Source organism: Amblyomma mixtum, chromosome 3, assembly GCF_055824585.1.
Source record: "Amblyomma mixtum isolate Tamu chromosome 3, ASM5582458v1, whole genome shotgun sequence".
NCBI lineage: Eukaryota > Metazoa > Arthropoda > Arachnida > Ixodida > Ixodidae > Amblyomma > Amblyomma mixtum.
In genome coordinates, this window is record NC_143014.1 from 217172505 (window position 1) to 217198014 (window position 25510).

At 44.3% G+C, this 25510-nt stretch overlaps 1 protein-coding gene and 1 pseudogene across 6 annotated transcripts in view; both read right to left on the reverse strand.

Annotated features, from left to right (window-relative positions):
* Positions 1-5853: 5853 nt before the first annotated feature.
* LOC149353678 (uncharacterized) lies at positions 5854-6983 on the reverse strand (annotated as a pseudogene). Its single transcript, XR_016289332.1, has 2 exons — positions 6713-6983; positions 5854-6463 (listed from the first exon to the last, which is right to left on the reverse strand). The product of XR_016289332.1 is annotated as an uncharacterized LOC149353678 (transcript).
* A 4382-nt stretch (positions 6984-11365) lies between these two features.
* The window catches only part of LOC149353679 (uncharacterized), a 52208-nt gene continuing 38063 nt past the window's right edge, over positions 11366-25510 (reverse strand). For 4 of the 5 annotated variants that reach the window (XM_089582723.1, XM_089582722.1, XM_089582725.1 and 1 more), the window contains 4 exons: positions 24288-24372; positions 18203-18251; positions 18027-18127; positions 11366-13550 (listed from right to left, as the gene is read on the reverse strand). In XM_089582723.1, the coding sequence (XP_089438849.1) occupies positions 13443-13550; positions 18027-18127; positions 18203-18251; positions 24288-24372 (343 nt within the window). In that variant the 3' untranslated portion in view covers positions 11366-13442. The remainder of the gene's footprint in view (positions 13551-18026; positions 18128-18202; positions 18252-24287; positions 24373-25510) is intronic. The other variant, XR_016291025.1, reaches the window with a different exon arrangement.

The following is a 25510-nucleotide window of genomic DNA, read 5'->3' on the forward strand; positions in this document are numbered from 1 at the left end:
ACAATGGTGCTGTCGAAGTCAATTGGGTGGTCACACCCTTCACAGTGTTCGGCCAAGGCGCTGCGTTGACGATTCATGTGACGGACGTCCGCTTTGTGTTGGTTCATCCTTTCCGCGAAGTTCTTCGTTTCCCCTATGTACGACGCCGGGCAGACGGAACACGGAATTTTGTACACGACGCCCTGGGCCTTTTCTCTGGGCTGCCGGTTTTTTGGGCGGGGGAGAAGGCGACCGATAGTGCTGGTCGGTTTGTGCGTTGTCAGCACCCCTTCTTTTCCGAGAATGCGACCGAGCGTCTCGCTCACGCCTCTCACGTAGGGGACGCAAACACGTTTCCGGAAGAAGGGGTGCTGACAACGCACAAACCGACCAGCACTATCGGTCGCCTTCTCCCCCGCCCAAAAAACCGGCAGCCCAGAGAAAAGGCCCAGGGCGTCGTGTACAAAATTCCGTGTTCCGTCTGCCCGGCGTCGTACATAGGGGAAACGAAGAACTTCGCGGAAAGGATGAACCAACACAAAGCGGACGTCCGTCACATGAATCGTCAACGCAGCGCCTTGGCCGAACACTGTGAAGGGTGTGACCACCCAATTGACTTCGACAGCACCATTGTATTGGAAACGGAAGCTAACCCACGCAGGAGGCTTCTACTCGAGTCGTGGCACATACAGCAAACACGAGAGAATGTTAATCGTTCCCTGGGGACTCTCCCCTCATCCTACGTCCATGGGCTGCGGCCATTGACCCGCAGGTCCTCCACACAGGGGCTTAAAAAGCCAAGCTGCGCTCGCCCGTAGTCACACCGTGAAGAAGGGGCCGAGCCGGTCCCGAAACGTCGTGTTTTTCCTGTATTTTACTTGGTTGGCGTCACTTACCTTCTCCTAACATTAAATTTCCCAACCAGACAGACTTCTGTCGAATGTTTTCTTTTGATCCCCTTTAATGCACTCGCATTTTCCTGTCTGCGATCTGAGCTCGCCATCATGCTCCGTGTCAACACCATACGCCCGTTTACACATGAGCCATAACCACCTCAGAGGTACGCAAGGAATCCCGCTCACCCGTGCTGGTGTCGCTAGTAGGATCCGTTGCCTCTCTGTTGCCGCTGCCTCGTCCCGAGATGCAGGATGAAGGACGCCTCAGGGTCGGCGCTCTGGACTACCTTGTTCCCTTGGCTGGACCTGAAGATCGGCTCCTTCCCGGGTTCCCGGACGGTCGTTGCCTGACGCTGCTGGCTTGACGGTGGTGTCGGCTCACGGTCGACGATTGCCGAATTCTGTCGTGACTGCGCCAGTAAATTCTCTTCCTTCTTCAGGTTCGTTTGCTTTTCTTCGGGGGAGTTCAGCCTCCTCCAAACGTGAGTTGTTCGGTGGTGTTTTGAAGCACAGGAGTCCAGAAGCAGAAGGTACGAAAGGGAAATTATATTTACAGAGTATATACAAGGCAAACTCAGTTACAGAAGCATGAAGTCACACAGACGTTTCAAGTACTGCAACTTAGAAGGTACTTATCTCACATAGAGATACTATCTCACAGAGATACAACTTCGGGAAAATCTTACTCATCGACCGGCGGTCTCGGTTAGAGCCTAGAAGTTTTCCTTACGTGCTAAGCACGGAGCCTGGTTGGGACTTATCTCACACAGAGATGCGACTTCGGAAAATCTTACTCATCGACCGGCGGTCTCGGTTAGAGCCTAGAAGTTTTCCGTACGTGCGAAGCACGGAGCCTGTTTAGGACTTATCTCACACAGAGATGCGACTTCGGAAAATCTTACTCATCGACCGGCGGTCTCGGTTAGAGCCTAGAAGTTTTCCGTACGTGCGAAGCACGGAGCCTGTTTAGGACTTATCTCACACAGAGATGCGACTTCGGAAAATCTTACTCATCGACCGGCGGTCTCGGTTAGAGCCTAGAAGTTTTCCGTACGTGCGAAGCACGGAGCCTGTTTAGGACTTATCTCACACAGAGATGCGACTTCGGAAAATCTTACTCATCGACCGGCGGTCTCGGTTAGAGCCTAGAAGTTTTCCGTACGTGCGAAGCACGGAGCCTGTTTAGGACTGCCATTCCTGGCTTTTCCTTCCGTTTTTATTTCTTACATAAACAAAGGTGCTGGGGCGGTCATTTCTCTTGACCCGCCCCAGTCTTTGATCAACCAATCGCTACTTAATTTCGCAGTAGCCACGGCCCTGTGGGTTGGGCATAGCCTCGAAACCAGGGCTCGAATAAATAAAACAAACAAATCAAGAAAACATTCGTAAAACGCTCTCCACGCAACACCCTCGCCTTCCCCCAAGAACGCACTTTCCGTCTTAAGTGCATGCACGTGCGTAACTGCCTCAGGGCGGCCACCCTGGCGTGCTGCGTCCAACCGGTAGACCTTTGTTTACCTCCCCGCATGGCTACAACGCTATCAGTCAGCGGATCAGTCCTTTGATCAGTCGCGGTGGGAGGGAGACCACCCCTTTCGGGACGGCAAGGCCACGCCGCACGCGCGCCCTCTGCCCGAGCAAAGCCAAGGCCTCCGCACGGCAGGGTGACGTCACGCGAGTGCGATGGGCCTGGAAGTCAGCTTCGCCACGCCTAGGTTTCTTTCACGAGCGTAGGGACGCGCGTCGACATTTTTTTTTTTAAACCTGTGCCCGTGCGCGTGGTAACGATTCTAGTTTTTAAAAATTACTGCTTTCCGTGAAGCAATAGCCACTAAACCAAATTAAGATTTCACTTTTACTGCAGAGCACTTAGAACTGGCACAGAAATTCTTGCGTTTGGCGATTCTTCACACTCAAAACTATCATAAAAAGTAATATTCTGCTATGCTTTGCTGGGACTATGTGACTACTTACATGAATTTTGCATAAGTCCTCAAAAGGAGCCAGCCAGTGTTCTTATTGTCAGGGGTGCTATTAGATCAGTTTTTTTTTTCAAGGCGCTAGTTAGTTCTCTATAACTGATTGATAGTATTCATTTTCACAGTCCCTTTTCAGGGAAGTTCAATAGCAAAACAACGTCTTGAAGGCCCAGAAGAAATTTATTTCAAAAATACAAACAAATGTTTTGAAGAAGAAAAGATTTATTTAGAATTCATTTCAAAGCTCACTTACTGAAAACAATTTATCGACATGACAGTTGCATGCACAGACCATCGTCACAGAACAATCTTTTACAATAATTTTCTTCTTCTCCTTTCTCATTTCTATCAGCCTTGATTGCAAGTATTCAGAGATTGCATAAAATGTTGAGAAATTGAAGATCCATCCACAAACAAAATTCTTGACACATGAATGCTAAAAGACGGTGAACTAATAAAGTATAACAGTTTGGAGTGCCCCAAGGAGAAATAGGTATCTGTATGCGCTCAAAAGCAAACAGCATAAACAAAAACAAGTTCCTCAGCATGTGCTGAAATAAAATAATCATACTGTCGGATACAACTAAAGTCTGCAGTAAAGGTCCGCCCAAAATCAGGCTAGTCACAGAAATTCCGCCATGACAAAAAAAGTTCCATTCTGAAAGCGTCCGTTGCGGTCAAAACAGATACCTAATTATATGAAGAAATTATTAGTTGAAGCCTTTTAACGCTTCTCAATTTTTTGGATAGTCAAGCAATAAAGTTCTGATTTCAATTCTTGTAGCTTGTTCATCACTGAGGTACCGGATGCTTCAGGCTGTGGCCAAATGCTAGCAACTGCAGGTTTTTTGGTTGTAACCAGGTATAAACACCATATACACTTTTTGCACAGTCCACAAACACGAGCATGCACATAACTAAACAAGACAACTATATAAACACTAGACAACAAAAGGGCAGCATTTTTCAGGCCTTCACGGTTTTTAGTTTCCGCTCATTCTTAGCATGGGACAATTTATCATTTTCTCGGCGGCACAAATTGTTCAATAGTGTGTTCGCCGCAGCACTTATGACAAGCTTCATCACCTCATCTGTTGTGTGGCCTAAATCACACACATCTAGGTCATCAATTTCTCCAAGGACTGAAAATACAAGGACAACAAGAGCATCCTTCTGCCTAGGAAGGCTGAAAAATTGTGTGCAATATTTTGGGGCCCTGAGTTTGTCCAGTACAATTTCTGTGCAAAGCACAGCGTTTACAACAACGGCTCGTGGGAACTTGAGTCCTCCTCTAGACATATTTGCGATTAATGCATTCTCTGCATTATCTAGATCTACATCTTGCAGGACAAGGTTTTCCCTGCAGGATGTGCATGCTAGTTTTTTTAAAGCTGCATGGGCACAGTAGCCAGCGACATACGTTACCGCTGGCAGCCTCGAAACTTTTGCCTCAATGTCAGAGTCAGTCACGGCAACACGAAATTGATGCTGCAGTGAGTGTACATCTACCTTTGACACACTTGACACTGGCATCATGTCCAACTCAGGCAAATCTAGAACTTTTTGCAAACGCAACTTGTTCTCCGACTCATATATTTGCCTGATGGACACATGGTAGTTGGCCCCTGACAGTTGCCGGTACTTGCCAAAACGATCCTCAAGGCTGTCAGTTTGAAACTTTCCCAAGAGAACGTAACTAAAATGAAGCTCTTCCAAACAATACATGGCGAGTTCGTGCAAGGCATGAGTAGTGTGGCTCAAAGCAGAGTGCGTTTCACGAGTCAGGCGGCCATTGTCGTGTTTCAGACTTGCCCAGTGGTCAAGCCAGTGAACTATTCTGCTCAAAAATTCAAGCTGAGGACACGACGAAGATGATATTGGGCTTTGCAACTCATCTCGAAGCCGCTGTCCTTTTTTTGGCGTTTTTACATTGACCACATTCCACCAAGTCAAAATGGTGTCAATGTATTCAGATGTTTCCTGAGCATGCTGCAATGAAGCTGTGTTAAGAGCAGCAACAGTAGATGAGCTAAAAATCTTCAGGGCTAACTTAACATTTTGGCGTTCCATATTTGAAGGGTTCAGAGCTTTTAAGGTAAGCGTTGGCGCTACCTGTAAGAGCTCATTTTTCTCGGCTTCGTGAAGCTGACACAATACTTTAAAGGATGCTGTAAGTATCTTTGGTTGGGCATCAGTACTTTTCGGATCAGGAAAGTACATGCACTTCCCAATGTTGCGCTGATTGAGCCAGTTGTTCCTAATGCACTTAAGCAAGTGGACCGGGTCTACCACAAAAAACAGGGGGCGTGATGGGTCGGCAGGATGCTGATACACAATGCTGAGTTTTGCAGGCGTAGCAAAGAATGACATAGCTTTCCTGTTTATGGAGTTATTGTCTGATATCAGTGCTAAGATCCTAAAACCAGATGCCTCCAGATCAATAATAAGCTTCCGAAGGAAGTCATGCAGTGCCCTGGCATCAATTTGTGCAACAGGTAGAATGTGTACAACATCTTTGTTTGAAGAAAGCAGGCTCTGGATCATGAATACGTGGGCTGTTTTTGCAGGCCTTGATGAGTTAACAGCAGCACCTGCCACGAAGCCAGCCTTGTAATCAAAATATGCTTGAAGGTGCACTTCGTCTATCATTAAAGTCACTGTCCGTTCATGCTCTTTGTAAGTGTTCACAACCCGCTTCGCATAAGAAAGGAAGTTGGATTCCTGTTGCTCTGTAGCAGGACTTACATCATATGATGAACAGAGCCGTCTGACTGTGTCTGGGTGCGGCAATTTAACTTTCATCGAGCTTCTTAAAAACTTGTAAGCGTGAGGTGAAATCGTGAACAAAAGGCTTGCAAAAACCAAGAAATCTGAAGGATATCGGTTAGCATTGTTTAAAACAAGATCTACATGGGTTTTGCAGAATTTCAGCACTTCCAAATGCCATTCTTGCAACTTGCATGCAAAATGTTCATCACTCATTTCATTCAGTAAAGTAGCTACCAATTGCAGAAGACGACGAATCTTCTCAGAAGGCTCAATGGAGATATTCCTTTGCATCTCTTCAATCATCTGTAGCACTGTTTTCAAATCCCTTAGGTCACAAAGCTTTTCAGGCAGGAGCACCTCACCACACTTGCTCAGGCGCGTTTCACCAAAAAACACTTCTACGCGAAGGTCTGATGACACAACCACGGACGAACGGACTGCAGGAGTGGACTGAAGTGTCAAATCCAAGAAGAAAACCTTCCCATCCTTGTTGACAATAGTCCAGAAGCCGGAATTTTGAAGGCTTGGCAAGGCATCGAGGAAATCGGAGAAACCGGTTATCCTATTTTTGGCCTCCTCTTCAGCTTGAGTCTGCTTCGAAAGCAGTATTGCCTCTTGTAAAGAAGCAGCTTCCAAGCGCATCCTTTTCTCATCTGGTGCTTCTCGAGTCGGCGCTTGTGGTCGCGACAAATATGCGGGGCACTTCGGAAACAAACTTGGGACTGCACTTCGTTTCAGACGAATGGTTTTCAAGGAAATTTCGACAACTTTTCCAGTTTTGATATCTGTGTAGGCAGTTGTTTTCACGTAATCCGTGGGCAGGAAATGCTTTTCACATACCTGAAATAAAATTTAAAAAATCAAATGAGCATATAAGTGGAAAAAAGATGGCATTAGCAAACGTGCCGAAAAATTCAAAGACCCTGTGACGCTGTGTCTGAGAGTCAAAAATAAAGGTCGTCAGCACGAGCGTTACGATGGTACCATGCGTAACCGAAATCATGCATTAGCGACCATCAGCAAATAAACCGCACGACGAAAGCTTTTCGTCCGAGAGCACCATATAACAATACAAAAAAGAATGCTTACCACTGTGTACTTCGTTGGCAAGAAGTCTTTCCGGGGAACTGCTCTGACCCATGCTGCCCGCATCGTCGGGTCAGTAGGAAACCTGTGCACTCGGACACTTGGGCCGCCGTCATAATTTGACTTGCAGTTGGGTGCACAGCAACAGCCAGGCATTGTTGCATTCCAATGGATGAATAATAGCACAGAAACGACCAGCAGCAATTTCGTAAGCTCCGCTTACGATCACTCAAGATGCGCCATGCTTCACGATGCTGTCAAAAACGTGGTTCTTGCTGCTCATCATCCTTCTTTCCTCCATGCTGCTCATGTTGCTGCTTTCCCGTCCCTGAAAGTGTTGCCAGCAACTGACACAAAATCGTCCAAACCAGCGGGAGAACAATATAGTGGGAATATATATATCTATATGCTTTGTTCTACACTTTAGTAATACTCACTGTTCAAGGTTTATGTGTTTTTATTTGTATATATAATTAAAAAGTAGTGTAAAACATAACCTCAACAAACAAACGGCGTTCCCATGCACGACCCTTCAATATTTTTTGCGGGCCGAAGAGCCACGCTTAGCCAAGCCAAGCCAAGACTGACCAGCAAGTTTGCGGATGCGCGTGCGGGTTTATGGGCGCGCCGCCGGCCGCCGGCTGGCCTTCTCTCCCATCCGACACAACCATCCTCCTAGCGTGACGTAGTTGCCAAAGAGAGGAGGTCGTGCGGGGGCCTTCTCTCTGCCCGAGGCGTCACGGCTGCGTTCCAAAGTGGCGTCCTCCCCATGCCGCTTCCGCATTTGTTGCTGCACTGCGCGAGCCACGCGGGAAGTACAAAGGGGAGAGCCAGCGAGGTCGTGTACGAGGCGCGATCTTACAGTGCTCGAATTCTCTTTCAAAATATACAGTTGTACGAACGATCATGTTTCCACCAAAAAGAAATACTCCGCTAGAATCAGCGCGAGGAATGATCAACGGGCACTTGAGGCTCTCAAATGACCAAGGCGGGTTTAATCGCTCCCATGGTCTCTGAAAATGCATACCTAGGACACTATCAGTGTTAAGCGCCGAGTATAGGCAGGGTGTTTAAACTTTTTTTTAAGATGCAAGAGAAGAGCTTGCCCGCAGCTACCTCCTCTTCCAGGAGACCAAGTTGCATTAATAACCTCTTGGAAACAATAAGGCGGAGAGGTCTTGATAGCGGCTCATGACTAAACTTTGTTATTCGCAGCTACTTCCGGAACTTCATGGGCTACTCTTCTATAAGCTCATTCAGTGCAAAACATTCATACGCTCAAATTGTGACACAGGTGGGGGAACTAAAGGTTTTTGGTGCAGTATCCGGCTCACTATGGGGCTTCGTAGAGTTATACCATTGAGGAAGCATGATTTTTGTCATTGTTTGCCTGCGATTCTGTGGATCTCGTAACCTCTGGAGACGTAAAAAGTGCATGCGACTGAATTTGGCGAATGGACAAGTTTCCGAGGTCTATGTTCAGCCACGCATAGCGTCTGTACAGGGTAAAGCCGGACTTTTCTACTGATACAGTCAATCCCACACCTCGTAGTTAATCTTGTATCGTAATAAGGGTCTGTAGAGCTATCAATGCTAGTCGCTTGTGTTGGTAGCCAATAAACCAAATGCAAATGTCGCCTCCATATATTGATATATTCGGCCTGACCTGCGATTATTTTGAAAGGCCCCGGGAAGACCATGCCATTGCCAGTCTGGAGGAAAGAACACTTCCTTGAGGCACAGCTAGTGATGCAGCTCTTTCCCAACTCAAAGTGCTCGCTAACCGTACTCGTATAAAATGTTCGCAGAAAATAAGTGGATTATCCGCAGATGACTTCGTACACTGATACTTTGTAAACAGTTTCGTATGGAAATTTGAAGAGGCTGTCATAAGCTTTAGCAACGTCAAGGAAAATGGCTTTTTTGGAAAGGCCAAAAATCCATCTGATGTTCAGTGCGGCTTACCAGTTCCAAGACGCTATCTTGCTCACTCAAACCTGGACGGAACAGTCACGCACAATGAAAGTGCCTCGCTTTCTTCTGACCGCCAACACTGTGGAGATCGCACTGGATGTCTTTTTCTGCCCGCTTGACTGCGTTCTTTCCGATGACAAGAATATGGCGAATCATTGGTAATCTTGCTGGTGCATCTGATACTTTTAAAGCCTTTTAACGCGATTGCGTTAAAGGCCCCGTTGCCTAAAAAATCCGGTATCGTCTATGGCAGCGTCGACGTCGTGAGCCAAGAATCACGAGTATGACTCGGGTAGGTGGCGCTTAGAAAGCAACACAGCAACAAAGATGATGGCGATTCTTAATGAGAATTGCCAACACAGTAAACAAAAAAAAATTAAAAAAGAAAAGTTGAGCATGGTGGCAATTGCCACCACCCCGTTTCAAAGGGGGCGCTCCTATCCATCCGTCCGTCCATCGATCCATCGATCCATCCAGGAGGCATGTGGGCCATCTAGGTCACATGACCTTGAGGAGTAATCACAACCTGCCCACCGGATAGTAAGCAAACTGCCCACCGTGGCAGGTGACAGTTATCCATGATTATCTATCTTATCTATGACTATGATTATCGATAATTATCTATGATTATCTATGATTGAGATGATGGAGCCTGATGTGCGGGTTCTCAAGCGCAGCGGGTCCCTGATGTCTCATTCGTCTACTTCTCCGCGTCCGCAGGCCAAATCAAAGAAGCAGCAGCTTGGCACTAAGCCTAAGGACACCATTTTAGAGCAGGCAGTTGCTGCTGCTCTGCTTTCGCAACCATAGCGTCGTTGCGAGTTCTACAGTGGAACTGTCGCTCTATTCTTACAGCTTCAACAGATTTACACTGTATTTCTTCCCAGCTTAATCCGGATGTCATAATTCTTCAAGAAACGTGGATTTCAGCTGACAGACATTTTCATTTTAAAAATTACCGTTCATTTCGTATAGATCGCCAGTCACGAGGAGGGGGTTTGCTAACTTTAGTTTCTTCAAAACTTTACCACAGGGCATCTTTTCAGCAAATGTCCCCTGACTCTGAGATACGTATTGGCATCAGACTTTGTTCTTCCTGGGTGCTCTCCCTTTCCCTTAGTAAATGTTTATTTCCCCTATGGAGTACAGGATACTAGACCACTGGAGTTGTGTCCTGGAGCAGTGCTGCAGAGGTTAATGTTCCACTGCAATGAGATGGCAGGTGCTAGCACCGGTGGGGCTTGCAAGAACTGGGTTGCTCTCCCCGAGCAAGCTCTCATGACCAATCATTACCTGCACTGCCACTTGCCACGGAGGGCAATTTGCGCACAATCCGGTGGACAGGTTGCGATGTCAAAAATGTCACTTTACCTAGGGGGGCCACCACTAAGGTCAAGCTCAGCCAGACAGGGGTGAAATCTGTGAGTGGGCATCTCAGTGCAAGCACACTAAAACAGCATTTTGCTGTAAAGTGAAGTTTAATGCTTGTGGTCTTGTGGATGCTGCAATAATGATTCCATGGATTGGAAGAGTGGGACGTAACACGTTCACTTCTTTTACTAAATATATTGGAATTCCAGCGCACTTTGGAAGTTCCGAGGCTGCAGAGTTCCTAAATACAACAGTCGAACTTGAAATTCCAGGTGTTATTCTACACACTTTAGGTATCAAGAAAAACAACCGTTTTCATACTATTGAAAAGTTACACAGCACGAGGCCATAAAACCAAATGAATGCACACACTCCTTTCTTGAAGGAACTCCACAGTTTAAATGAACCAGTCAGTCCATTGTTACGTTGCAGGGGAATTTTGGAAAACTGTTTTTCAGCTAAGCTAAGTTAAACCATTTGAAAGAAGCAAGAATTATATTCAAAGTGGGACTACACTGTGCAACACTGAAACTGCATTAATATCACAGGATCTCAGCTCTTCACAAGGAGCATGACACAGATAGCATTTGTTCTGTATGCTTTTCTTTGAAGACACTAGTGTACCTTAGGGACTGCCAATGGTTATAGATACAAAAGTGAAGTACCATCACAACTCATTTCATACTTTAAGAGAGAAAAGCTCCTTGATGGCACTGTAAGTAAAGCTTTGCATGTTATCTTTTCTTCCACAAGCAAGACTAAAGAGTTCTTCCCATGGTAAATTAATTTTCTTACGACAGTCTAAGTCCGTAAGCTTGTCTCTGGATTTGTGTTGGCAATGCTTGGTTTATGGAGGTTTAACGTCCCAAACAGACTCAAGTAATGAGGGACGGTGTAGTGAAGGGCTCCCGAAATTTATACCACCTGGGTTTCCTTAGCGTGCTCTGACATCCCACAGTATAGTTGGCAATGCAGAACCACTAACAAAAGCTTTTGAAGTTGTACAGAATATGAGGCATATCGTGCATATGCTACGAACAGACTAATGCATGACCTTCAAAAACAATAAGGTTAAAAAAAAAGAGAATGTAAACGATGAAACAATACCATTCATGCTGTTGTGCATTACCGTTCAGTAGCAGTGCATCTTTTTGCGGAAGGTTAACGCTGTCATGCGCTTAAGCAAAAAAACTGAAGCATTGTTTCGTTTCACATGTAAATATAAAGTATTTCATTTGAAATCCAGAAAAATAAAAAATTTATGACATTTGATAACATTAGTGCTGCTTTCATTATTAATCAAAAGACATGTTTTGAAAGCTCAGATGATTTATTAAACATGCTGCACTTCAGCATGCTAATGGTATATACAAGAGGTAAATACAACATTGCATATGCTAAACTGAACCAACAAGCCATCCTTGGACAATTCACTTTATGCAATATGGCTGGTGCACTGATAGTGAGTTGCTTATCACAGGAAAATAAATAATGGATAACTTAAAAAATGTATTCGGTAAGATATAAAGGCCTATAAAATACCTCTCATTTTAGTTGCAAATTTTCTATGAAACGATGCATAACACATTATATTACACAAACCACCACATGACATTCACTTACGGCCACTAAATATTTCATAATTTAATTTCTTGTTTCATGCTGTTTCGGTTTCTCAGCCTAACGATGGCTGAGATGTGCAAGGAGTGTTTAGGTCGTGTGAGGCACGAAACACCCCACCCCCCTTCCCCCCAATATAACAGCTGATACATTGTTTTTGTTATTTCAACCATTGAAGCAGGACAGCTTAAGGGGGGACCCTCGTCTTTGAAAAAAATATATTATTGAAGACACAATTCTGCAATCTTCCAGGAACATGCAATTTTGTGTGCTGATTCTAAATATGTCATTTAATTTCATTCATAACAAATCCTCGTACAATTATACAAGATGTTATGCAAGTCTTGGCGAAAGCATTCAAGAAATTTTTCAGCAGGGAACTTGCTAAAATGCATGCCAATGGTTTCTCTGGACATCAAGAAATGCAATAGGGTAAAATTATCGTCCTGCTTACCATAGAAGTTGTGTTACGAGGTTCTGAAGAACAGTTTGTATTCCTGTTTCTGGAGTGGCAACTTAAATAACCCGATAACTCAAGTTTGATGATTGGCAGGATGAGGACTTTACCCTTATTGTGTTCCCTGATGTCAAGAGAAACCAATGACATGCATTTCAGCAAGTTCCCTGTAGCAAATTTCTAGAAAGCTGTCTCCAAAACATCACTTACATATTGCACAAGTGCACAAGGACTTGGTTTACGTGAAACTGAATGACATATTTAGAATCGGCATACAAAAATATGCGCGCTCTCTAAAGATTTCATCACTTTGACTTCACTGATAAAATTTTTCAAAGACCAGGCTCTGCCTTGAGCATTGAATGAATTAATTGAATCTACATATCAGCAATTATATTGCATTTTTTTTTCATGCCTTACCTGACCTAATCACTCCTTACATATCACAGCCATAATTTGGCTGTAGAAGCCAAAACCAAAACAGCAACGAGAAATTAAACTCTATAAATTATTTAGAAGTCTTAGAGATACCATAGGGCGGTCGATATATGCTAACATTAAAAACTCTGAAAGATGAAAACATGAAAAAATTTTGTGTCTACAGTACCTTAAACGAAGCTGGGCATTGGCAAAGACACAAGCTCTTCGGTTGAAAACACATAGTTCAACGCGTATAGAGAAATTTCCACCTGCTGGGTAGCACCCGAACAGAAACAAAAACAAACAAATGAATATAGTAGAAGCTAAACTGTCTCTTAATTGCTGCCAGGCATTGGTCAATCAAACAACATGAAGCAAGGGCTGGGAAACATTAGCACACATTTATATTTTCATATATTGTCATTAAACCCGCAGCCACAGGTTAGTAACAGTGAATTCACAAGACAGGCCATTGGCCCGTGTACCTGGCATCACGTGACGTCCGGCTTCTGCTCCATGAGGTCCATGCTCAGCCCGCACAGAGAAAGGCTGCACACATCTAATCCACTTATCACCTCCTGTTCACACCTTCACCTTTGCAGGTCATGATAAGCGGATTAGGGGTGCATGCAAGTCTTTCGCCATGCTACGTTCTGCAACATCACGGTCCAAGAGAGAACCGCATGGAGCAGAAGTGGGATACGATGCGATGAAAGATCCAAAGGACAAAGGTCAGCTGCGCGAATTCTCCTTAAGTTTCAGTGACTGTTCCACAATGATTTGTCAGAGAACCAGGTACAGCCTACTTCCAGAATGCCAAGGATGGCACTTCGTGCCTTCGGTAGAATGAACACTTCCAGAAGTGAGTGTTCCACAGGAAGTTCAAGGCGTTCAACCTCTCATCAGCCTCTCGCTCTCGTCAAAAGTAGTCCCTTGGTTTTCCATGAAGACTCGTATCAGGAACTCTGGCATAAAGACTTGGTTGATGATGTCTCCATCCTGGAAAACAAGAAAAAGGGAAGGGAGGAGGAAAGAACAGAGGTACAGGGGAATTTCACAAACTTCCAATTCTCTTCACGTGTAGTGTGTGCAGATTAAAGCTATACAAAAGGGCACACCTGATCTTATTGTAACCGAGTTTCACACAGCCTTACTCCCCAAGTACGAGACAGAAGCTAATGACAAGTTTCCGGTGCAGTTTTTGTGCAGAATAATAACCTGTTTTATTTATTTTTTTTTCTTTTTCAGCTTCCATGTAGAAGTAAAAATAAATTGGGCTTCCAAGAGCAAAAAGAATTCCCTTTCATATTGTTGTTGCCCAGACAGGGCCACAATTACGTCAGCCACATGCTATGTCTTTATGTGCAGAAAGTAAGTCTTCACCGCTGAAAAGTAATTCCTGAGGGTACTATCATATCGTGAGCTCCATTCAAAAGCATTCAAACTCAAAAGCTGGGTTTGGTTTGGTTTGGTTTATGGGGTTTAACGTCCCAAAGCGACTCAGGCTATGAGAGACGCCGTAGTGAAGGACTCTGGATAATTCAACCACCTGGGGTTCTTTACATGCACTGACATCACACAGTACACGGGCCTCTAGAATTTCGCCTCCATCGAAATTCAACTGCCGCGGCCGGGATGGAACCCGCGTCTTTCGGGTCAGCAGCCGAGCACCTTAACCACTGAGCCACCGCGGTGGCCCGAACTCAAAAGCGCATGAACCTAATGACCCACTGCTTCCTATGTATACATTTTTTTTTACACCTCACAATTGCAAAACCTTTTGTGCTAACAGGTTGTGCGATATCACCGCACAGCTAGGTAGCATCACTTGGAATCTCATGAGCAAATGAAGCTGGGTGGAGAGTATAAAAACACACCATATGCAAGGGAAAGAAAAGCTACTAAAAGCGCATGAAAGCTTTGGCTATGCAGAGAGAGAAAAAGGAAAATAGCAAATGTGTAGCTTCATGGGTGCCAATTGGAGGTTCAAGCTGAAGGAGACGAGAAGACAACAACACATTCTGCGTTGCGCCCCAATACTCCTTCAATGCCGCTCTGCTCCAACCCCTGGCAGCCTCGAATCTAGTCAGAGGTTACCTAGAGAAGCACCTAAAGCACCATTTAGATGTGGCAGTGCATCAAGGCTGCTCTCTGTGGCTCGTGAAAAACAGAACAACCCACGTGGACGATACGGTTTCAGAGACCCCACCATCTTTCCTTTGGCCTTTGGGGTCTTGCTTAAAGGGACACTGAGGAGAGCACTATTAATATTTTTTTTATAGTAAAATCCGATAGTTCGGCATGTCATGGCTTTGTTGCCACTTGGCCGGCAGCGAAAGATGCATTTAGTTCTAAGAAATTTGGATTCGAAGTTGAAAAAGTTTTTCCCGCCGCTCTGATTCAAACTTGGGATTCTCCTATGACGACACAGGACTAAGTGACGTGAAACATGACGTGCGCATGACGTACCGCAGACTCCGTGATTTCTGGCGGCCAGCAGTGCGGCCTAGCAGCAGCCGAAAAGAAAGCTACCGCCAGCCGCACGTTGAAGGCATCTATCGGCTATTGCGGCCATCGCTACAGTCGCTTCGATTACGTTTGCACTGGCGTTTTGCCAGCGTTACGATGTATCTCGTTCTCGAAGTCGTCAACGAAGTTCTCGCAAATAGACACCTTTAGCATACCGTGTTAGCATACCGTGTATGTTACCGCTAGCGGAATACCGGGAGCCCGCCTACCACCGGAAAACAGGCGCTGATTGGTCCCGATGCTTCAGGAGCGCGCATAGCTGCCGGGCACGTGACGCCATCTGGCGAGGTCAAGGACATTTGCGCATGCATTGGCTGCGCCTCAGGGATTTGTGGGTTCTCGGGTCCTAGAGTTGCTAGAACCATTGGTTCTAGCAACACTGCTTTGTCCTATGACGTCATCACGCTTGTACTTGCGAGTTTGGCCTGTGGCGGCGATACCTGTATTTTGGTTCTTGCTCTTTTCTATGTTACAAGATCTTTGTTGTCAGTATGAGTGGCGTTTTTGTAATCAGGAGCTGGTATTCTGTCGATACAAGCCAACTTCAATTTCTCCTCAGTGTCCCTTTAATGCTCAGAGCATTTGCGGGCATGAAGCATGACAGACAGTGTTGTACAGCTTACCCAGCCGCCAGTTTTCATACACTGCACCCCTGAATGCGAGCACAACCCGAGAGAGGACGCTACCATTAGCACGGCAGACCTTTACATACAACGCCATGTTTCTTGCATGCCATCTAAGAATGTGCTCCCACCCAGTGTCCTTCCAGACATTACAGGCAAAAAATTCTATTTCTTGGAACCTCTCTCTACAGTTCAAGGTAACAAAAAGTTAGAACACTGTCAGACAACATGAAATGAAGTGGAACAGTGATTGCTAGCATGTCACCAACTTTTATGAGGCAAGAAAAGCCAAGGACGACAGCATACCTTCAGCCCATCAAGGTAGCTTTGTCGGCTTGCTGCGCGCTTGAGTGAACTAGGATTTACGAAATTAAGCCTGGCTGCCGAGCTCACACCAACGACATCACAATCCTGGGAGAGCTCTTTCTTTTCAACCTCAGTGAGCATGCAGAGTATGCACCTCAAATGTGCTGCCGGCCCTGATACCCAGTCATTGTTTCTCACAGATTAAATGAACCACAAGAACGAAAAAGATGGCATCAGCATTATTCCAATGGCAGGTCGCCATACACCGTTCTCCTGCACCACAGCTCCTTGCATGCTAGACACACGGCTTGCATGCTGGATTTCCACACGGGTCACCTATAGTCGGACACAACTTAACTGCGCAGTGAAGCACTGCCGATATTCAGGACTGCCGCCCAGAACTTCTCTCCGACAAAAAAAAATAGTCAGCTGTTTAACCTTTTTCTGGTTACCGAAACAAGAAACTTCCCACAAGAAGAAATTATAAGCTCAAGAATTTTGACGCCCCTGGCCTGTTCCATACCATCAAACATTTATAATGAGATTTTCTTTACTGTTGGGATTTGCCAGCAACAGTTATACCGGATGCCACAGATAATGGCACACTGCTACCAACTGCTTTCTTTTTAAAGGAGTATAGACACCTAACTTTTGGGTGCGTGTTTTCTTGTTTGTAATGATGGTTAAAACATTATTATACAGAGGTTACCATGAGGCGTTCTAGTATGACTGCTAAATATATTATCATTGAATTTCTTTCTCGTGCTGTTGCGGTTTCAACAGCCGACCGATGACTGTGACGTCAAAGTGTGGTTACAGGTCGCGTGACGCACAAAAAAACTGCACTATAATGGCCGCTTCTACATTCATTGTCATCCCATCTCTTGAGGAAGGCTGGCTTCAGCACAGTAGTGAATTAAATCGATGAAGCAGCGATTATATCGATGTTTTTCCATGCCTCACGTGATGCATAAGAACATTTTAACGTCACAGCCATCGTTCGGCTGTTACAACCGGAACACCACGAAAAAACATTTGATTATAAATTATTTAGCAGTCGTTGGCAAATACCACAGGCTGATTTATGCATAGTAGTGTCTTGCACATCATTGTAGAGAATAAAACATGCCACCACAATTAGGTGTCTGTACTCCTTAACTTGCCTCCTACCATAGTTTCTGGGACATTTTCCATACTCATATAAATTCAAGCCATAAACTGCTGCATTTTACCACAGCCTAGCTAAACACAAATGCAATATAAACATCACATGTGAGCCTACTTTTGAAAGCTGGAATGCAACAGGCCTTGCCGAGATCTCATTTAGGGGTCCTGACACCATTTTTCAAACCCAACTTGTTTATTGGCTAGTTGTTCGCTATACACCTCGGAGCAACTGAATCAACTATGAGCTCATTTGGTGCAGCGAGTAATTCGTAATTGAATTTATGGAAGTTCTTCTGAACTGTGCAGCAGTCAGGCAACTCTGGCACTCTCGTACTTCGCGACGCCATAAGCCGACGGTCATGCGCTTGCTCACGACAGAACTGCACTTAGCGAGCACAGGGGAGTGGGTTGTTCATTGTTCAGGCAAGGGATGTGGACGAGTGAAGGGAGGAAGGTGGGGTTCTTTAACAAGCACTAACATCGCACAGCACACAGGCACCCTTTGTGTTTCGACTCCATCGAAATGCGGCGCCGTTGCAGCCGGGATTGAGCTCAGGTCCGTCGGCTAAGTAGCTGAGCACCTTAACCACTTGAGGCACCATGGCAGGCAGATCCATAAAATAAATGAATGCAGACAGAAATACACTGCTTGAATGAATCCCAAGATAATGTAAGGGCTGCAAAGAGAGCTCAGAGACACCAGTAAAGGTGCGAATGACCAACTTGCATCTTTGCCATTTCTGCCTGACCACAACCACTGCATGTAACGGCTCCTAGATCATAAAATATCCCATTATATGCTCAATGACTATATGCCTAGTGCTCTCACAATAGATTAAGCACCACTCACGAAGTTTCTGTGTCTTCCGAACTCAAGCACAAAAAGTTTGATGATAAGATTTGTCTGCTCTTCGGAGAACATGTGGATGTAGACCTGGTGGGTCAGTGCTCCTGCATAAAAATACGAAGTCATTAGAAGCTCATATTGAAAGAAGTCATGGTAATGGCAAAAGAGCGGAGCCATACTTTTTGCACGGCCACCTCTAAGGTAGACTTGCAATCTCCAGCTTTCCACCTGCGACAAAGGATGAAAGTACGGGCACATAAATACATTCTACCAATACCTCTCATCACCAGCCAGTAAGGGTTCTCTGCAGTAAAAAAAAAAAAAAAAGCCTTTTCCAGTGATCTCCAATTACAAGTATCTTGTGCTCGTCGTAGCCACCAAACAACAACAATCTAACCTAGCTTTGTTCCCTCACTCAATCTATCCTGGCCTCGACTACATTTCCCTTCCATTCTTATCCACTGTTTTGCAATTCCTGCTCTAGATTTCAGCTGAAGTATCATCAACTTGCATTTGTTCTTTAATCCATGCTTACCCCTTTTATCCACTTAGCTCTTCAGCACCCGATGTCCTACACGTGGAATTTTCTTTTTCATTAGATGCTGTATTTCTCAATACTATAAATATTTACCACAATTACAACGTTTCAAGGCAATGCTCATCTGAAGACCTTGCACATTACATGCCATATTGGAGCCAAACATTTCCTGGATGCACTATATAGTACATTTGACTTTTGGTAACATCACTGACGCTTCCATGCTAGCTTAAAGGCCAACTGCAAAAAATTTTTCACCCCATAAAAAGACTGCTAGTTCTACGTCAACAGAGAAAGTCCAAAAAACTAGAGATGACATAGTGATAATACAAGTGAGTGAAAAATCACTCACCAAAATCGTCTCAAACCAAAACTCTTTAAGAAAGGACGTCAGTATAAGCGACATTTCCCGGAAAAAAGGTTAGACTGGGAAAAAAATATAGTCGTAGATAACCACCAAATTGTTAAAACAAATTCATTGTAACGATGTGCTGTATCACTAGTTTATTGCATAGGAAACCCTATTTCATGCTGAATTTGACCGCTGCTTGAATAAACCTGATGTTTTGTGGCAAAAGCAAAATTCTGTTTGAAATAGCTGCAAATCACCTCCACGCATGGAAAAGGTGCTCTTTATAGCAAAGAAATACCAGGGAGTGCTTTTGCAGATACCTTTAATCATTATTTTGTGAACTATTATGGGGGTTTTACATCCACTGACGATTCTAAACTCATGCTTGATAGAAATCAATTTTCATTTTTTTGTTCACCCATTTACGGAGCCTGAGGCAGAGTCAGTTTTCATCTCATAAAAAAAAAAAATAGCTCAAGCTGCGATGTAGAAGGCATGCAAATTTGGTCAATCAAGTATATGGTCAATATTCTTTCTCCATGTTTCATCTATTATTTTAATATGTCTTTGACATGGGCTATCTTTCCCAGGAGAATGAAGATTCCCAGAAGAACATCGTTAGCCCACTAACGATTTCTTGTTCAAATTTCAGAACCTTCCACGTCGCCTACGTCCACACTGCGTGTCGTGCTTGTAGTCAAAGAACTGAAATTTCGTTTCCAATATACTTTTCTTCTTGTCTGTGAGGTAGCATTCTTTTAACGTGCTGCAAAGATGCGGTACCACACTCATTGCGCACTAACGCCGACTTCATTGCTCAACTTCGAAACCTTTCCCATTGCTTATGGCTTGCTGGCTTGTACCTAGACAAATAAAATTTTGTTCTTGTAAAGTTATCATTTTCCCACTAAGAGGCAAATTTTCAACACGCTCCGAAGGCATGGTAGAGTCAAAGTCGCTTGGCAACCTCCACAAGCGGGGTGCGCGCTCTAAAACGTCGCAAGTCTCAGGACAGTGGTTTGTCTATGATTGATTTTATCAATGACCCGACCAGCAGTGAGTGAGTCTCAAGATGCTGCCTTTTCGACGGGATTCAGTTCTAACATTAGTGACGACGGGAACCAGCTTGGAACCCTGGCGGCCAAGCTTCAATGCTCAACTAAAGGGTTTCCAGTTGATATTTTATAGCAAGAATAATATTCAAGATAGATGTTTTATTTTTTTTTCACAGATGGCCAATAAAATATCAAACATTTCCCATAATTCAGAAATTTCTTAACATCTTTTTTTCTTTTTGATACAGGCATGTCTTCACAAGTTTTGTTGACTTTCTGCCTAAAACCTAATTTTTTGCAAATAAAACTTTCTTACAACGTGCAATTCGTTACTGTTTCACAAACCTAAAAACCACATTTATCTGGCTTTGTTTTCATGTATGGCATTAAATTTTAAATGCAATAGTTTTTTAGAAGAAAAAAAAAGCCATTAAAAGCTACAAAGAAACGGTCATTTTTCCCAAGGTAAAGAAAAGGCTGAAAAAGGGGACATAAGCGGCATAAAAAATTATGGACCTATTTCAATATCACCAGTGCTATCCAAAGGGTTAGAGAAACATACATATGAAACTGTTCAATTTTTTTTGATAAGCATAATCTAATTTCTACTGCCCAATATAGATTTAAGAAACAACAGTCTATGGAATCAGCACTACTTCAACAAAAAGAATTCATCCTACCACAGTTTAAAACCAAGAATTTTGTGCTTGGCTTTTACTGTTGATTTCACTAAAGCATTTGATTGCAACTATCATTCTGTATGAAATTTATGGCAGTCGAGGGCACAGTCTAAAACATGAAATCCTACTGTGGTCACTGCTATCAATATATGTCCACATAGAGATTGCCACCCATTTAAAACACATCAGTAAAGGTGTTCCTCAAAGCAGTGTTCTTGACCCATTCCCCTTTCTTGCGCACATAAATGACCTAGTAAATATTTACACAGATGCGAAATACGTAATGTAAACTGATGATGCTAGTATATTTCTTTTCATCACCAGAACCTGACAGTTTTCAGGATAAAGTCAACTCTGCTCTAAAACTCTTCACAAATGGTCAACGGTAAACAGTCTATAACAAAAGACAAAAGCCAAAATTTTTGGCCAAAACCTAAGCAAATAAAGAGTAGTCGTGTGAGAATTGTGAGACTTCTTCATGAAAGCGAAAACAAAAAAAATGGCAAGTAGTGTTAGTTTCATGCTCACACAAAATATGTTTTCGGATGAGTACTGAATCGGTTTTCAGCAAGTTATCTAGTGTTGTTGGTATGATGGCGCAACACAGAGCTTGTTACCTTTGAAAATAAAGCTTCTGGTTTACAACCTTTTTTTTTTTCTCGACAATATTTGTTGGTGTGCGGCACAATGAAACATACAAACTTCAAAAGAATGCATATACTATAAAACTATGTTTTCTCAAGCACTATTTAATGACCATATAATCCTCATACCTCACATTTCATTGCTGAAAAAATATATAATACGAGCGTTTAATCTTTATAATTATAATCTAAGTCTGACCTTCAGAAAGGAAGTAAAAGAAAAATTGAGGATTCTTCATGAACAATCGGATCTCGATAAAAACGCATATCCATACGCCACTCGTTACACGGAAGCGAGGAAGGTGGCCACTTCCACTGTTCCATTGTGTGGCAAATTCCACAAAAAAATGTCGCACACGGCCAACACATTTAAATACATTCCATAAATCAGATATTGATTTACAAACAACTTTTGTGCAAACACTGCGCAAACATTTCACAAATCATTGCTCACAAGATAAAGAGTGTGATCATGTCTTATTTTAATTTTTTACGTTACTTCTGTGAATACACCGTGTGAAAGTGCAGTATTCTGTATATGTTGTACTCTGAACATGTTGTACTATCGCTGCCTGCCTTGTAAAGGAGGCTGTGGGCTTCAGCCAAGGCGCTTCTTTCTCAGGCCACTTTTCCCACAGCCTCCAGCCATTATTGATGGAAATAAACAAATTATTATTATAACAGAGTGCCAGAAATGACATATAAACTGGAAAATTCTGTGCCAAGCTCTATATTTTCGGCAGCTTGCTGCAGCTGACAAAGCGCAGTGAGCGGGCACACACTACAAGCGTGTACTGTGAGCGACGTGAACGCCGATCTTGTGAATTTACGGCCCTGCGAACCAACGGCTGCAACAAGGGAGTACTTTTTGCTGCACGGCACCTGCTTTTGTCTTCTTGTTACTGATGAGAGATAGAGCTGCTAGTACAGCTTTTGTCAAAACTCATTTTTTTTTCCAGAATCACCTCAAACTAGGCAGATTTTTAATTCAATTTCGCTTTTTTCTGGCCAACCCCGGCAAGGACCCTACCAGAACGACATGTGAAAGAAAACAGATTTCCATGTGCAGCACAAGGCTCGCTGTTTACTGTACTTCGAAAATGCACACGGCGTGTGGATTCATGTCCCCCAACGGCTACACAGCATTTCTGCATGGTAATCTTGCCTGAAATCTCTGAAAAACTTTACCGCAGTGCCAAGCCTAGGACTGGCAAACTGCATTTTAGCTTCCAGCCTTTCCCTTCACACCGACCCTATCCACACACTTGCAATGGGCCAGGCTTGAGGAACGCTCCCTACTTCCTGTACCTACATCATATCGGGTAAGTTGCCAAACGTGGAGCACATCACATGGCATCGTCTGCTACAGAGGTTTCGAAACGCTTTTAACAACAGTAATAGTGAGCAAAGAAGCTTGGAACTTTGTCACAATTATTTTTATGACATATCTAAGTACATTAAGCGGGATTCTAGTGAAAGCAAAATTTTGCTGCAGTTGACCTTTGGTTCAAATGTTTGTACAGATAGTAAAAAAAAACGTTCTTGCACTTTATTTCATACTTCAGCACAACCCATACTCAGCAGACCTGCCATGACAGAATTACAGATAAGTTGACTGACTGTGCCTTCTGTTTCTTTCATTTCAAATCTGTCTGCCACATATTAAAAGCCAAAATAATACACAAAAGCGAAACTTGTTTGCTTTTACTAGTGCAAGGGCACCTTGGCCAAAGAGTGCTGCAATGCTTTGGTCTGCGTGATGCGAGTTCAAAGACCCATTTTTCCAAGGATTTCACTCTAAAGGGGTCGAGCACCAGGCCAGGGACAAAATTTGTACCAATGAGAAAACCAGTGGTGGCCCGGTGGCACTGGGGGTTGAACCTCGCACCTCCCATGCAAAATGTCGATGCTCAAGCCACTAGGCCAATGCTGTGGTGCACATGCATGTTAGGTGATATCAAATGTACTATCGCGCTCAGCATGACTTTCAACATGCCTGGAGTGAACAGTATGCCAATCCCCTTTGAAGTAAATCAATGTGCCTTCACACAGAGCACCCAAGTTGCGAATATATTTAGGTTTGGTTTATGGTTTGGTTTATTGGGGTTTAACGTCCCAAAGCGACTGAGGCTATGAGAGACGCACGCCGTAGTGAAGGGCTCCGGAAATTTCGACCACCTGGGGTTCTTTAACGTGCACTGACATCGCACAGCACACGGGCCTCAAGAATTTCTCCTCCAAAGAAATTCAGCCGCCGCGGCCGGGATCGAACCCGCGTCTTTCGGGTCAGCAGCCGAGCGCCGTAACCACTGAGCCACCGCGGCGGGGTACGCGAATATATTTAGGATACTTTGTTCTTAGAATGTATAGCTAAATGCACACACCTCCAGTGCCACTGGGCTCGCACTGCTTTGAGAACTGAGCTCCTAGCACACCTTGTGCACTGCAGCTCATATTGAGTGCGGTAGTAGAGCCTCTCGCAAACTTAGGCTGAAGTGTGCACCTGCTTGGCCTGACAGCACTACTAAGCGGAGGCTGCTGGGTCCGAGACCATGCTGCATGGTGTGTTTGGGGCGGCTGATCACGGCAGGTGTCCTCCAGCCACCCTAGCATGGTCGCAGACCCAGCAACCAATGCTCAGCGGTGCCAATGCTAATCAAAGCCATGCATTCAAGCATTCGTGTTAAGCTTGTGGGTGGCTGCAGACTTCACACTCACACTGCAGCATGTGGCTTGGCCTGACATTATCCCCGGCTCATCACTGACTGGTGGCACCAAAACCATGCTTGGGTGGCTGTCGTCAGCCGCCAAAAACACACCGCGCAGAATGGTCTAGGAACCACCGACTAGCACTCAGTGGTGCTCATGTGAGTCCAAGCCATGTACTCAAGCGTTCATGCTAAGTCCGTAGGTGGCAGTGCACAGTGCAACCCCAAAAGCAGCAGCATAACAGAAAATTGCTAAGACACAACTGTCAAATGCTTTGCGAAATTACCTCTCTTCTGGCGATCTGATCCAATACAGGTGAGATCTTATGGAACAGGTAAAGAATGTGCTTCTCCTCCAAGTCCTTTACACAGCTGTTGAATGAAGGAAAAAAAATAGTAAAAGCGAGACTCATCAGCATATCGAGCTCAAAATCAGGAAGGAAAGAGAAAGAATTGAGTGCCTTTCTGAACCCTGAAAAAATAATTTGCATCAAGCCCAGCCAAGCAGGAAAAAAAAATCCAGTAGATCCTTTACAAATGCTCATACTACACGCATGAGCCCTTGCAAATAAATTAAAAAAAAAAACGTGAACGTCCAACTTTCTCAGTTCTTTAGAACCCTAGACAAATAAATAGTTGCAAGGCAAGGACAGCTGTAAGAGGGGCAATTAAATGCAAAGATAGGAATGGTAAGCTTGGATGCACTGAAGAATCAAGTCTAACGGTTATGGAACAGTGATGCCTACTGTGGCAAAAAGACACTATATATTACAAGCTGGTGACCACTGTGGTGGGTAGTTTTTGCACAGCTTATCCACATTCGCTGCTTACACACCACATAAGAATGTGAAATGCTATAGCACATAGCCCCAGTGCATCCCAAGGTTAAGCAGATATATATGGGGGAGGAAGAACTTCTCTTTAGAACAGCATACAAAACTGCCTTCAGTGGCTTGGAGCTTGTCGTGCACTAGCGAAATATAAGGCTTTCAACAGCAAAGCAAAGTGTGTGTGTGTGTGTGTGTGTGTGTGTGTGTGTGTGTGTGTCCTAATGACACCACATGATGTGCCCCCACATCAGAGGCTTATTTTTCTTCAAGAGAGATCTATGCAGTCTCCTGCGCATGCTTGCCCCATGTGGAGTCTCCCGTTTCACATGACCTTCTCTATGGCAAAAGGCCTTTCCATTATGCTGCCACAGTTTTTCAGCACTCTCTCCGGAAGGATGACAGCTACCTTCTTAATATGGCATTTAATATTCTGTCTCTCATCCAGTGTAACCAGAAGGCATCAAATTAAGCGTGGCCAGACAATGGCAATGCTTTGCTGGCTGTTCTGCCTTTGCTGGTATTCTCGCATAGTATCAGATCTCCCCACACACCTGTGGTCGGGCCCACTAGTCAATATAGTTTACATATTTTACTTCTCTGCCCTTCTCTCTCCCTCTCCCTCTTTCCACACAACAGAGCGGTAGGCTTGAGGATCATGGCACAGGCTGATATTTATGCCT